This window comes from Alexandromys fortis, unplaced genomic scaffold (genome assembly GCF_014885135.2).
Source record: "Alexandromys fortis isolate MF-2015 unplaced genomic scaffold, M_Fortis_MF-2015_v1.1 scaffold_61, whole genome shotgun sequence".
NCBI lineage: Eukaryota > Metazoa > Chordata > Mammalia > Rodentia > Cricetidae > Alexandromys > Alexandromys fortis.
The window spans coordinates 3,241,742-3,257,536 of NW_026067962.1; the positions used below are offsets into that span (position 1 = coordinate 3,241,742).

Consider the following 15,795-nt stretch of genomic DNA (forward strand, 5'->3'; position numbering starts at 1 on the left):
GTTAGTAGCTTATCAAAAATAAGTTTAAAATTTCATACAAAAAAGTTAATATTCTCAAAGGCATCAAAATGAGAGTCATCCAAAAAGTAAAGTTAGCTTATAAAAAATTAAAATACAGTTGCCAGACTTGGTGGTGCACACCTTCAATCCCAACACTGCCAAGGCAGAGGCAAGAAGATCTCTGTGAGTTTTCGGCAAGCCAGATCTACACAGGAAGTATAGGACAGTCAGGGCTATAGAGAGAGACCCTGCTTTATATATATTTTTATCGTTTTTATTGAGCTATAAATTTTTATTCACTTCCTTCCTTTTTTCTCCCCCCTTTTTCTACCCTCTCCAATGATTCCCATGTGAGAGAGACCCTACTTCAAAGATCAAGCTTCCAACCAAAAGGTCCCCAAAGAATTAGAGTTGCAAAAAAAAAAAGAGATTAAAATTTTAAAACAATAGGCAAAAACCCAAGAAGGACTTATATGTGGGCTGAATTACTAAAAAAACAGAGCATTAGATTGTCAGAGACTGTGGCAAGAACAGATGAGGGGAAACATTGTAGAAAGAAGCTATTAATGTGTGCAGGGAATGGGTCCGAAAGTTAAATGTCCATTAGAAATAATGCCAGTAAGACACAGACAAAAAGAGAAAGTAATGAAAGCAGACGAACAGCTGAGAATCTATGAGTTGAAGACAGTTATAAGTGAGCAAATCCCAGTGAGCTCCTGGGGCCAAGCATGGCAATATATTTAAAAAACACATTCTGATATTCATACAAGAAGTCAGAAAGAATAATAAGGATGATGAGAAAAATCCTTAATGTACATGAAACAAAATAGGATTAATGACAGAAGTCATGAAAATCATATTGAACAGAAATTTTTCACTGGTACTGCTGTTAGTAGGGCAATGACCCAGTTTCTTACATGCTTTAAGTCCAGAATTCAATCCCCAATTGTCACTACAAGTTAAGAGGGCAAAAATACTTTGAAGATACATAATAAATCAGTTTTTCTTTCTACATGATTTTTCTCGAAAAAGTTGTTGGGCTTTTATTAAAGAAGGGAAACTAATAAATCTTGTTAAAATGGTGAGGAAAATCAATGAAATGTATTAACAATATATTTAAAAACATGTACAAGATCTCATAGTATATAAATAAAACAGTTGATAAAGTAAAAGTGGAGCATAATGTGGAAGAAAATGAGCATAAAAACAAATTAGTCATGTGGTAGGAGCAGAGCCTTGGGAGTCTAATAAAAGCTGTGCGTTCTTGGGTAGGTATTTCAAGTGTATATGAACAACAGGGAAGATTGGAAGTGTCAAAGACAGCAGTATATGCAGCGTATAAATGATCTAGTTCCAGTTGTAGTTCCTTGCCACCCAACATAAAGAAAGACCTGGAGAGTTAGGTACAGCTCAATGGACAAGAATAAAAACTCTCACAACAAAATAAAGCATTGAATTTCGTTCTTTGTGATCACATGAATATAAAGCTTTGTGCTGGAAATATCATAGCATTTGATTTTTCACATTACTTATAATCTTTCCCCACAGATATATGACTTCTTCCAAACCTTAGTTTTTGTCAGGCTCCTGTTTCATTCTGGGAAATGAACAGCACCCCTGCCTGTGATGACACTTGTGTCCTTCTGTCAGCTTGTGCCTCACTGTTCTCACCACTGTCTTTTCATAATGACGTTTTTTGTAACACAACAATGTTCTGTTTCTGTTTTCTTCCTTCTAAGAAAATCGCAGTGCACCGAGGTTTAGGTATGGATGTTTTCTCAAAAGCACTTTGCTTTTGTAATTTGCTAACAGCACATGCCTACTAGTAAGCCAAGTCTCCTTTAATATCAACAGCTGTAATCTCACATCCAGAGTAGTTGTAGCATCTACATTTCCTGCCCCATGTGTCGGCTCGTGTTTTGCTTTAGTCAGTTTTCATCAGTAATAGCTTATCATCCGTTCTCAACTGCCATTGTTTGTGAGGCTGAGGTAGAATGCTGGTTAAGTAACACACTACAGTCTCAAGAAGCTCTATTTCACAAAAATGCAGATCTGTTTTAAGACACTTCATTTAAGAGATATTAAAATGAGGAGAGATTTTTCATATACTCAACGATATTGAATTTACCCTTTTATTTTATTCATATTTTATAATACAAATGTAGTATTTTTTTTAAAAAAAGTAGAACACTAATTTAACTCAATAAACAATCCCATAGCTAGCTACTTCAGTATTTAAAGAGAAAGGAAGCCTTAGCAGGTTGCTGCAGGTGTATTCTGAAGGTCATTTACCAAGTAGAAATTCCTTAATGTGTAACAAAGAGTTGATTATTTTAAGAAGTGTCATTCATTAAAAAAAACATAAAATCACCACATCACCATGTTCAAAAACCAGAATCTATATCTTAGAGATGAAGGGAAAGGAATTTAATTAAGACAGCGAGTGGCTTTTGTTGTTGCTTAGAAACGCAGGTTGCTACTCACTGGAGCCTTCTGTGAAGTTGCTGATGACAGAACTACCACCAACCGAGCTGCATCTCTTGCCATCCCTGAACTGCTGCCTCCTCCTGGCCCACTGGTCTATTGCTTCTTCCTGGGAACCATCACTGCCTCTTTCACCTCTTAGAGCCAATTCTTGCAATAGCTTTCGGGGGTTATTGTTTTCCAAATTCTGGTCTAGAATAAAACATATTGAATATCAAAGTGAGACACACCTTTAAGATAGGACATGAAATAGTCTTTGAAACACAGACCAAAATATCATTCAGATCCTTCATGTTCCACTTGCTAAGTTGGAGAGAGAAACAAAGATACGAATTAAGATTTATTTAGTCCCAAAGTATTGCTTTCTGTGATCACAGGCAAATAAATTGAATTATTAGGTGAACAATATTACCAATAAATTATCACAATGCATTTAAGCTGAAAAGGATTAAAAAGAAAACCTGAAGTACATCAACATATAATCTAGAAAGTAAATTCATTGTTTAAAATTTTACTTTTTAATACTATATAAAAGCCAAGCAACATAGATTTGAAAACTTGACTTTTTATTTATTCGGCTCCTAGAAAAAAATGAGTTTTTATAATTTTGTGTTTGTTGCCCTTTAGAATCTTCTCACATAATCAAACTAGTAGAAAATGCATGACCTGCCCTGCATATGTGTGTGTGTGTATGTCTGTAATACACACACATACATACATACATGCACACACACACATATACACATATGTATATTTTGTTTCTGAGTTCTTACTGTGATTACTATGTGAGAAAGAAAACATAAGGAGACAAGCTAAGAATGAACCTGTTGCTATATGGACAAAGTCTGGTCCAAATAGTATAAGCACTCCATGTTAAGGGCCTGAAGGAGCATGGTGGATCAAGGGTTAAGAAGTTCAAATAGGTCAGATGTGCCTGAAACTCATTTACCAAGAGAAAAAGAGTAAAAAGATTGTAGGACAGACTTTGGATGAACCGTAGAAATGCAGGAAACAGTGGTTGCCATTGTTCACCAATGAGGACAATTTCAGTTTATTGAGAGTAATCTCATTTGATTGGGTTCCTATTTGAATTTTTAATTGTATGCAGTGTTGGGAGAGGCAGTACAGGGAACAACACACTTCTGGGGATAGGAAAACAGCTTGTGGGGGATATTCATCCAGATGTGCATGTATCTCCTCCAGGAGGCATAAGTACTATAGGTTCCCCTTGCAGTTCTAAAATAACTATGCACTGACACAAATCTTGAATTTTTTTCTAAGCTCTAAAACTAGGAGCCCAAGGGAACTTCCTTCAAGTGAACAAATCTTGGAATTTATGTGTCTGCCCTGGTATCTGGAGTTATACAGGTCATGGCAAGCAGTCACTGGGATCAGCAGATTTTGCATTGGGGCTTTATAAAAAGTAGAAAATTGTACAGTTTTTATAAGTTTTATATTGTTTTTAGATGATTTTTTATGAATCAAATTTCATATTTTATGGCAACACATGCAATAGATAATGCTTCTTGTATTATATTTTTATGCCTAAAATTTAAAAAACTTTTGAGTAATTAATTTTGCTCCTGCTTTTAAGTTATTCCGTTAAAATCTTAGAGAGAATAGAGGAACAGGAAAGATGCTATCTTTCATAAGTTTCTCCATTCTCAATCTCATTTCTGAGCATATTCGGTATGCTAGCTGCAATTTGAGAGACAGTTTTTACTTATTCAATATGCATTTTAATTTATGCTATGGAATACTGCTAACATTAAGTATCAAATAATTTGGACTCGTTGAGAAGCACAAGGACCTTTTATGAAGTGACCAAAATGGTGTTTTGCTGTACCAAGATTGAAACCAGACAGACAGCATTATGTACTTAGGACAAAGCTTCCATCTTAGCCCCCTTTGAGGACTCAGAAGTGCCTGCGTTGTATCAATTGTTTGAGCAAGACCAGGTAACACAAAACGAATGTCAAAGGCTGCTGGAGTTAAAGGTCCAACGGGTGGTTCAGTTAGGATTAGTTAAGGGTGTCTCTGGTTTTTGTACCTTGCTTTAATGACTATTCCATATTGCCCTAGGGACATGAATGACCCACTCCATGCAATACTATAGCAAGGTTAAAATCACATTTTATTACAAGCATGTTCCTCCCATTCAAACATGCTTACCTTGCAAGGCTGGAAGAAATCATAGATTATTTATGAGAGGCACAGGCTAACATTTTAAAGAAAATTGATTTGCCAATATATTGATCTTTTAAAGAAAACACTTTTTATTTCATAATAAGCTACAGCTATAGTGACTTTTCTACATACTACTTATGGGTAGGGTTGATTTATTGAGAAGAGACAGGCTGATATATTCTTGCCTGTGTTTGTCTAAGTCAAAAATACTTAACACATCTTGCCAATAAGAAAAAGATCCCAAGCAATAAAATGTATTTCACCAAAGACCATTCAAGGCTCACACACATAATGATCATAAAAGCTTAACATCCTATTTAACCCATTGTACCTTTCAGAGCCTTCTGTGGCAACAGCAACATATCCACAGCGAGAGAGGAAGCTTCTGTGGGGTCACATTTGTTCTCACTTTCTTCAGGGTTTCCTCTTGATGCAGTTTTTTGGCACTCTGCTGGCTCGTGTTGAAAGTCGTTCAGTCCAAGACTTTTGTCACCTCCATTATTATTTGGAGCTGTCTCACTGCTTAATGTCTTATCAATAAGAAGCAGCTTTTCTGTAGCATGTCCTGTATAGGCAGACTCAATGGAGTCTGGTGGAAAGTCCATTTGAGAACAGATTTCATTCTGATTCTCACCAGTTAGGTCTTCAAAATCCCTGCGGCATGTACTCTTTACCACTGTTGGTGCCTGAGAGTTGTCATCTTCACCATTTTCCAGATACCCTGCTGGCTCGCTAGGGTTTCTTATTGCCACGGGGCAGTTAGAATAAACTGTGCCTTCGCTGCAATTTTGAGTAGTGACCTTCTGCTCTAATTCATCAGTTTTGGAGGCCATGGCTGGCACTTCTGTTCTGCTGAGGGCTGTCGTCTCTACATGATTTGTACAGCTCTCTGTTTGATCCCATTCCGCAGAACTGTGTATGTTGCCATGACACGGGCTCTTCGAAGTTAGGCTGCTGCAGGATGCAAGCCTGGCCATTGGATTCTGTGTCCTCTTCATTTTCAATAGCTGTGTGTTTGCAGAAGCGTCTCTATGTAACATAGCCTCATTAATGTCTCTGAAAGTCATATCACCATGTACTTTCTCCTGCTCTGTCTCAACCCCATCATATTGGCTAAAGGAAACTGTGTTCTCGGGAGTCTCTACAAGTTCTGAATGTCTGGTGACCCAGTGAGATGAACTGAGCAAAGGAGAAAGGTTCAAAATGTGTTCACTGACAGGGAAAGATATAGAACTTGAGTTAGCACAGCCTTCTGCTGGTCGAGTTCTATTGCCTCTGCAGCTGATGCCGGTTGCTTCTTTTCCCAAGAGCTGCATGGTAAGAAAAGTCAAAGAACAAAATTCAGAGTCTGAGGCATCCTTAATGGGAATTCCAGCACCCATAGTACTTAGGGGACCATTTGTTTCTGCTATGCATGGCTGTACTTGGGAATCTGAGGTGATATTTTCCCTGACATCAGAGTTGTTTTTCCTCTCTTTATCCACATCTCTAGAATCCCCAAAAGACCTTTCACTTAAATCTGTATTATTTAAACTTGTGGTTCTTAAGATTTCAGATGAGGTAGGAAGACAAGAGTCAGCTGTGAAGAAATGTTGCTTTGGGGGATTGTCTAGAATAATTTGAAGGACCTTCTGCTGAGATGTGGCAGAATCCCTGTCTTCAGAATCATCTGGGGGAGGAGGCTGTGTGTTGAGTTTCTTTTTCTCTCTCCTGAGAGGTGAGCTTGGAGAAACCACAATTTTGTCTGAATTCGCTTTCTGGACAGTATTCACACTCCAGGGAGCATCATGCAAACCGTCTGAACTCTGGTTCTGGTTTTCAAGCCTGCAGTTTTCAGGGTGATTTATGGCAGACTGTGAAGGAGACTGACAAGGTTCATTTTTAGTGCAATTCAAGGACCTTTTTCTGTATTTTGCTGATTTGCCTATGCTTTTAGGATGAGATAAATTGATGAATATGGTCTTTTTTTTACTTACATATTCAACCATTATTTCTTTACCTACAATGCTTATGCTTATTGACGGGATCTCACTTCTTGAAACCTCTCCTCTGCATGCAGATGGAACCTTATATTTTAACCCTTCTGCTAACACAGTACTGTATTTAGCTAAGTGGCCCCGAGATCTGGAGCCTCTCTGTACTTGAACAGAATAACGCTGGTGACATGTTGGGCATCGCTTTTTCAGGGGAACCTGTGCTCCTGTTTTACAGAAAACGCTTTCTGTGGTTTCCACTTGTACATTGAAAGCCCCACATTTGACTGCTGTAATAAATTTGCCTTTTGTTGGCTCAAAGGCTTCTACAGTGTTTGGAATCTCCTGTGTTGTAATTTTGCCTGGTAATGATCTTTCACAGTCATTAAAAATGGCCACTGGTAAGACTTCCTCTAGCGGATGAGAGATGGCCAGAGGAGGGTCATCATTCTCCATCCTCTTGTGTATTTTGCTGTCAGATGGAGATTGTTTCTCATCTTTGGGGAGAAAAGAGGAATTCTGTTTCCCACTTCTAGAAGCAGATATACGCTCATCTCCATTTGCCTTCGATTTCCCCAATGCTCCAGTCTGATGAAACACAGCCGCTGAAGTGTGTCCCTTTATGTCCTTTTCAAAATCTTTTACATTTTTTTGACATGCTTGACCAGATGGCTGAGACATACCTAAAAAGAAAGGAGAGAGGAAGGAAAAATGTTTTATGTCCACTTAAAGAGCAGATGTTTCAAATCATATGATGAATATAGGAATATCGTTTGTAAGCATTTTGGGTAACAGTTTCCATCAGTTTCATGCAAGTCCATTCCAAATGAATGTCTTATTTTAAATTAATTATCCTGGGGTGCATAAGAACACTTGGAAGTTTAGAAAATAAACTTAATTAGGCTTTATTCAAAGACAACTTCTGAATTGGAGAGAAATGCATGCTTCAAAAGAAATGTATGTAACTAGAATCTAAAGGTAATTTCTTGATAAGAAACAAATTGACTTGTCCTGAAATTTGAATGCCACATTAATTTAAAGACTATGTCAAACTCCATATAACTTCATAGATTTAAAAACGCTAATAGATTAGAAGAGAATCAGTGCAACCTGTAGTCTGCCTTTCAAACACATTTCATTGATTCTACTGCCTTCTAGTTTTTAAAGGGTATCTTCACAAACACAAATTCCTGTGGCATCCAGGAAATATTACAAATAAAATAAGCTTGGTGTGCATATTTAGCTCTAGCCAATAGTTGCTGTGGGAGAAACAGATCGCTTATTGCATATTCTCTCATTTCTAAGAAAGCACTAAACTCTCTGTTCATATTCTTACTTCTTGAGGATTGACTCACATTGTTAAACATCTCTATCGAGTTTGAGGTCTGTGAATGCAGAGCCCACATATGACCCAGGGATTGTCAACTGGCAAGTTGTGTTCTTCTATTTCAAAATGCTATTTTACTTTTACTTTATGAAGTTTGTTAATGTGGACATGAGGCATCTGCTCTTGTACAAAATATGATAGAGAAAATAAGATATAATATTGTATTTCAAATAATACATGAGAGATTGCTAAAGAAAACAGAAAAGAAGAATGACAATAGCTACCAGTGCCACGGCAATCAATGAAACAGATGTTCAGTGTTTATATTGATAGGTTAAATGTATTTTGTCCTTATTTTGTTTGTTTGTGCATACATGCATGTGTGTGTATGTGTGTAAGTATGTGTGTGACAGAGAGAGAGAGAGAGAGAGAGAGAGAGAGAGAGAGAGAGAGAGAGAGAGAGAGAGAGAGAAAGCCATGACATGCATGTGGAGGTCAGTGATCAACTTGCAGTTTGCCCCAGAGATTGAACTCAGGTCACAAACTTTGGTGGCAAGGATACTGGACCGTCTCACTGGTCCCTCAAAGGGAATATTATTTAATAAGCTGACTAACTTAAAATTGGTATTAATTTTTTTAAATTAATTCATCTTAAATGTTACAGATTTAACCATACTATACATATATTTATGTGGTATATACAATGCTTGTAGCTTCATGGATTCCTCCCTACACAGAAAGGAAATATCCTTTCACAGAAAAAGGAGAAAAAGAATACTGCAGTTCTTGAAGACTCTGACCATTCCATTTGGCACCCTTCATCCTGAAGGAAGGGCGTTGCTTTGACAGTTACTAGGACAATTTCAACGAGCCTGCTGACAATTTGAAAACGATAATGTGGGTACCATGGGAGGGAAGACAGGGAGAAAAATCTCTCTAAAGTCCATTTATAATCAATCATGGACATGGTAACAGTTTATGGACTAGCAGGTTTTATTTTCTAGAACTAGAGATTATGATTGATTCTTAAAATAATGTATTATATAATAAGGGCAATTCAGTATATAGCTTTTAGCATTTGATAATTTTGCACTTAGAGTGGTTTTTGATTGACCTCATTCCTAATATGGGATCCCCCTCTGTATGCTATGAGTATGTTTTATTAACATTGGTTATTAAAGAAGCTGTTTTGGTCAATGGCTTAGTAGAGTAAAGTCAGGCCAGAAATCTGAACAGAGATATAGAGAGAAAGGAGGCAGAGTCAAAGAGATGCCATGTAGCTGCCAAAGGAGAAAAACACCAGTCACAAGCCAGAACCTTACTGATGGGCTGCAGCCTAGTGGTGATACACAGATTAGTATAAATGGGTTAGTTTAAAATGTAAAAGTTATCTAGAAGTATGCCTGAGTCATTGGCCAAACAATGTTGCAATTAATATAGTTTCTGTGTCACTATTCCGGTCTCAGGCAGTCTGGAATGAACAAGCAGTCTCTGTTTACAAAATAACACACCAACATGAGCCAAATACATGGCATACCAACATGGGTGGACTACATCCACATAAAACCTGAGAGAACTTGGGAAGGAATTCTAAACATAAGGTCCAGTTGAAGAGCAGAAGGAGGGAGAAGATGAGCAAGGAAGTCTGGACTGAGAGGGGTTGGTCCACCCACTGAGGCAGTGTGCCTGTTCTAATGGGAGCTCACCAAATCCAGCTGGACCAGGACTGAATGAGCATGCAATCAAACCAGACTCTCTGAATGTGGCTAAAAATGGGGGGCTGACTGAGAAGCCATTGATAAAGGCTCTGGAACTTGTTTCTACTGCATGTACTGGCTTTTTGGGATCCAAGTCTATTTGTCTATTTGGATGCAAAGCTTCCTAGGACTGAATGTGTGTGTGGGGGGGCTTGAGCTTCCCACAGCACAGGGTTCCCTGCCCTCTCTTAAGGAGGGAAGGGGAGGAAGGAGGGTGAGTGGAGGAACAGAAGGGGAATGGGAGAAGGGGAGGAAGTGTACATTTTTTGAATACAAAAATAAAAAAAGATGACAAATACACAGAGAGTCTGGATTTTGTATATTATTGTAATTTCTTTGAAATTTTTGACTGTGAATGAGTTAATTACAGAGAGATATTTTATTGTACTGGCTGCTAAGCTAAACCAACCTATATATTTTAAAGATATTTTGACTTTAAAATTTGGGTCTAAGGATATATTGCTTTGCAAAAGAGGTTCTGCTCTTATTCCCACAGATGATAGAAAGCTGTGGATTCCTTACTGGCTTATATGGCTTGATCAAATAAGACCCACTGAAGAAATGACCCAGATGGTCCAACATCCATGACAGCTTTAGGACTGCTGGCTGAGATGGACCTACAATACAGGATATTCCATGAAAACCTGATTAACAGTGCCCCATCAGCAGGATGTAGTCTAGAGATCACTGCCCAAATTACCTAAATGATTGTATATAGATGTTTGTTTATATTTAAAGGAGGATTTGCTATACAGATGAATACTTTGCATTGATATGAATCATGGTTTATTGATAAAAATTTAAGGTCAATTTTGTTATATGTATATTTCTTCTCTTGATTAAGGTATTGTGTTTGTGCAGCTCATTTAAAAATGTAATGTATAATTAAGAAATATAGGTTAATAGATAGTCATCTGTAATAGTCAAGCTTGTAGTAATGTTAGTTAGGTTTTCTAGATGTGCAGAAATTTATTTAAGATGGATACATAAGATGGATATGTCTTCAAACATATCAAAGACTAACAGAATATGACATTTAAAATGTTTTTAAGAACTTAGGACTTTTCCTGACAATGAGACACAACTGTTCCTGGCAGCACCAATCTACTTCAAGAGGATGATTGGCATCAAAGAGGCTCATTATGGAGTTTGTTAGCCATTTGGGCAAGAAACTGCTCTTGCCTGGACTGCATGATGGTAGGATGTATGAACTAGACATGCAGAACCTACAGAAAAATGACTGCTACTGTTGCCTAAAGGTGAGACAGTCCTTCAGGGTTCCTACTTCTTGAAAGAGTCTGCCAGATGTTCTGCAGGATACAGAAGAAAGTGACTGACAAACTGACAATAGAGGTGAAACAGTCTTTCAAATTTTCTGCTTCATGGAAATGTCTGCCAGATATTATGGGTCTGTAGGCTGAAGGTGGATGCCCCAGTGTTATGGAAGAACTTTCAGTGATTGTCCAGGTAGTGAGATATCTCTGTCAATTCTAGAGTTTTAGAAGTTGCTCATAATGGACTTCCTGGTAACCTAGGTAATATTATATCCTTCTGGGGTCTTTGAAGAGTTGCAGGAAGATAGTTATAGTTTTCCTCAGTTATGTTAAAAGATAAATTAGATATAAAACTTTAGACTCAAAAAGATAGAATAGATAATAGAATATTTTCCTTAATTTAACAAATGTAAATGGACAGAATATTGTAACTATAATTCTTGCTTGATAACTGTTTCATTATATGCAATTTTACTATGTTAAAGTTAGAACCTTCCTTTTTATTTAGAAACAAAAGTGAAGATGATATGGGATTCCCCTCTATACGCTATGAATATGCATTATTATCATTGGGTATTAAAGAAGTAGTTTTGGTCAATGGCTTAATAGAGTAATGGCAAGAAGGAAATCTGAACAGAGATAGAGAGAAAGCAGACAGAGTCAAACAGATGCCATATATCTATGGAAGGAGAAAGACTCCAGTCACCAGTCAGAACCTTACCAGTGGGCCACAGCCTAGTGGTGATACACAGATTAATAGAAATGGGTTATTTTAAGATGTAAGAGTTAGCTATAAATATGATGGAGTAATTGGCCAAACAATGTTGTAATTAATATAATTTCAGTGTGATTATTCACATCTGAGTAGTCGGGAAACGGAAAAGCAATCTCTTTCTAAACATTTCTGTGTTGAGACTGCAGAAGACTAATTGAGAAAGTTATATAACAATGCATTAACAACAGATTTTAATAATTGGGTGGATGCTTATTTGATTATGTCCAAATGAGTATATTCTACTTAAATCTTTTAAATACACAATAATAAAAATAATAATTTAATAATTAAAGTAGAAATTCACTTATGTAAGTAAAATTCTGTGGTGGTTTGAATAGAATTGGGAGCCCTAGACTCATGTGTTTGAATGCTTGGTCATAGGGAGTGACACTATATGGAGGTATGACCTTGGTTTAGTAGGTGTGGCTTTGTTGGAGAAAGTGTGTCACTGGGAGAGATGTTTGAGATCTCAAATGTTTAAGCTAGGCCTAGTGGGTCACTGTTTCATCATATTGTGTGTGGGTCCAAAACTCTCAAAAATTTCCCCAGCCCCATGTCTGCCTGCATGCTGCCATGCTTCCTGACACTATGATAGTGGACTAAGTATCTGAGCTGTAAGCCAGCCACAATTAAATGTTTTCCTTTATAAGAGCTGCTGTGATCATTGTGTCTCTTCATAGCAATAAAACCCCAACTAAGACAGGAGTTGGTACTAGGAGTGGGGTATTGCTGTGACAAGCCTGACCATGTTTTTGTTTGGAGGAATGCAGACTTTGGGAGTTCTGGTTAAAAAAAGCAGATTTCCTAGTAGAAACGTGGAAGAAAGTGGTGCTGAGGGTCACATTGTCTCTTCACAGAAATAAAACCCTAACTAAGACAAAACCACTTGTAGGTGGAGGCTGTTTGTTCATTTCCAGGTCATCCAGACCCGAAATAAGCACACGGAAACTATATTTATTACAACAATGCTTGGCGAATTAGCTCATACATATTTCCAGCTAGCTCTTACATCTTTTAAATGAACCCATTTCTATTATTTTATATAGGCTTGTGGTTTACTGATAAAGGTGTGGGGCCTCTGTCTCCTTTGGTAGCTACATGGGGTCTCTGTGACTCTCCCTTCTTTCTCCCAGCATTCAGTTTAGTTTTCTCACCTAGCTTTATTTTGCCCTGCCACAAGCCTAAAGCATATTCTTTATTAACAAATGGTAATAAAACATATTCATAGCACACAGAGGATAATCCCACATCAACCTTTAAATTATTTGTATAGCATTTCCTAATACAGATCTACCCTTTTCAGATATCTCTAGGATAATAAACAAAGTATACATAGATGTAGTTAATTTTGTACATACCCTCCATCAAAGCATCAAATTGGACTTACATACTGTAGTATTCAGGAGTTTCCATTTCCTATAGGCTTTTCTTCTTTTCCTTCTCATTTTTAGTAGATGTATATCTCTTCATTTATCTGTACCTTTTGAAAGTACCAAACTTAAAATTATTTTCATTCAGAATTTAGATTTCATCAAATTATGAATTAGCTCATTTATCTATTTGTCAGCATTCTATCTTTCTCTGGCTTCTCTGCATTGTTCTACTTTGACTATATGATATTATCCTATGAATATTCTATCTTCCTATTTAGTCGAATCTCAACTATTTATTGCAATGAGTCATACCATATGAAAACTCAAGTATATGTAAGATATATACATGCAAACACAAACACAGGGTTTTGGATGTTTCAGATTCAAATTATACAGTTACATTGTTTTTTGTTTTTTTAATAGATTTTTATTGAGCTCTACATTTTTCTCTGCTCCCGTCCTTGACTCTCCCCTCCCCATTTCAACCCTCCCACAAGGTCTCCATATTCCCAATTTACTCAGGAGTTCTTGGTTTTTTTCTACTTCCCATGTAGATTAGATATATGTAAGTCTCTCTTAGTTACATTGTTTAATAAATTTATTTGTATTTTATGAATACAAGTATTTGTCGACATGAGTGCATAAATAACTAGTGTCTATCAAGTCAGGAAAGGTTATAAGATATCCTGAAACTAGAGTTGTGGACTGTAATTAGTTTCCATGTGGGTGCTAGGAACAAAACCTAGGTTCTCTGAAAGAGGATAGTTCAGTTTTTCAGCCACTATTTAATTATTATTTGTATTTTTTATTATTGTATTTTCCTTATGCTAATAAAATACTCTAATTTTTGTGATGTTGACCTAAGTTTAAAGTAATTCGATTTTTAGTCTCATTGAATTAAGTGGTATAAGAGACGACGTTTGGCCTCCATTATACTATCATTATGCATACAATATTTAAATATTGTGAGACTGGATACACACATTAGAAAAATTGGCAGTTCTTCCTAACACATAAAATTCTTTACCTCTGTTGTAAAACAAAGGCTTACATTCCCTGTTGCTGATGTCTTCAGTAACAGCAAGCATTGGAAAGAAGTATTTGGGAGAGGGTAGAATCCTTACTAGTCATGCAGTGCTGTTGGTAGGCATCTGCCTTTGTGTGCAGTTAGATCTGGTTTTCATTGCCCTTGTGTGCTACAATGAATAAACGTCTGCAAAATCAAAGGAAAGAAGTTTGCATGGATAGGACCAGGGGAGTTTTATGTGCAGGACTGAGCAACCTTTGTCTGTGGACCAATCAATAAAGATGCTTATTTTGCCAAATTAAATGGGGCTGGCTTATTGCCAGTTTTTGTAAAAATGTACTTAAATTCCTCTCAACTCATTTCCCCCACATTCCTCACATCAAGGTGTCTATTGATTCCAAATCATCCATATTCTAAAAAGTATGGTAGCACTATAACTTTTTGCATTATAACATTTTCTTCCTTATAGCATCTTTGTTCTCTGGAAAAGTTGACATTCAGTGGCACTTACAGATGGCTTTCTACTCTCTCCCTAAAAGCATGAATAAGTCCATAGAGCAGATATAAAATGTAATAATATTTTCCCCTTAGAAAGACAATGTGGGAATTTGATTTGGGACATATTACAAATACACAATTTGACATCTTCAATCATTGTCTTATATGTATATTGGGTTTGCAAACTTTGAAAATGCTTCAAAATAACTTGGGTGGTTTATAAATTATTTCTGTATAGTTTTATACAGTGGGAGCAGAAAATGTAGCGATCCTACTGTACTCAGTGGAGAACCCTTTGGGTGTACACTCAGAACATCTGGGTTTGTCGTATGGCTCAGATGGCTACTTAGCATTTTTTACAATCTCTGTAAAACTTTTTTTTTAACCTCTGAGATAGAGATGGGAATACATTTTTCTTGAAATGGTTTTCTTGAAGAAACACAATGCAAAATGCTGCAAACCATCCTCATCGAATAACATCAGTTATTCTTTATGCAATCTTACTGTATATGCCCATTTAATAAATTATGTTCATAACTATCACTGTACAGTGACTAGTTATGACAAGGTCATCACATACAAGACTGTCGTTTTGAAGATGGGAAAAGGAAACTCAGATTAACTAGAATTAGGCCCAGGGTTATTAGGAATTCGGTGAACTCTCTCTTTGAGCAGACACACATTGTTTAGGTGCTCTGTATTGCTTCTTCTCGTACTGTGAAATTTTAGAGTTGATTTGTGTTTTCACCGTGAGAGGGCAGAACTTTGTTATAGAAAATTTAATGTACTGATCAACATGTACCCAGTATTTTGCATAGTGCTCAGCACATAAATATGCATGAGTAAATGAATTTGATGGTCTGTGCCAACATGCACCTAATTATGTTTTACTATGGTGCCCTTTCTTGTTTCTAAATGTATTTGATTTGTTGGTAGCTAATAAAGTTCCAGTTTTATAGCAAAACATGTTGAAAATGTCCTCTGTATCTCCCTTGTTTTCTACTTCTACAAAGGTGCAAAAGTTAGCTCATGGCAGTGCCCTAAATAATTGGCTTATATGAGTCACATGAGCAGACAGAAGGGTATAATTAATTCTACAGTACTGGAAGCAAAGTGTATC

General features: G+C 36.8%; 1 protein-coding gene across 1 annotated transcript in view; it reads right to left on the minus strand.

Annotated features, from left to right (window-relative positions):
* LOC126508318 (uncharacterized) overlaps nt 1-15,795 on the minus strand; it is a 141,658-nt gene that overhangs the window by 109,355 nt on the left and 16,508 nt on the right. The window contains exons 2-3 of the mRNA XM_050153507.1: nt 5,003-7,327; nt 2,485-2,676 (exon numbers count right to left, since the gene is read on the minus strand). Coding sequence (XP_050009464.1) covers nt 2,485-2,676; nt 5,003-7,327 — 2,517 coding nt within the window. The remainder of the gene's footprint in view (nt 1-2,484; nt 2,677-5,002; nt 7,328-15,795) is intronic.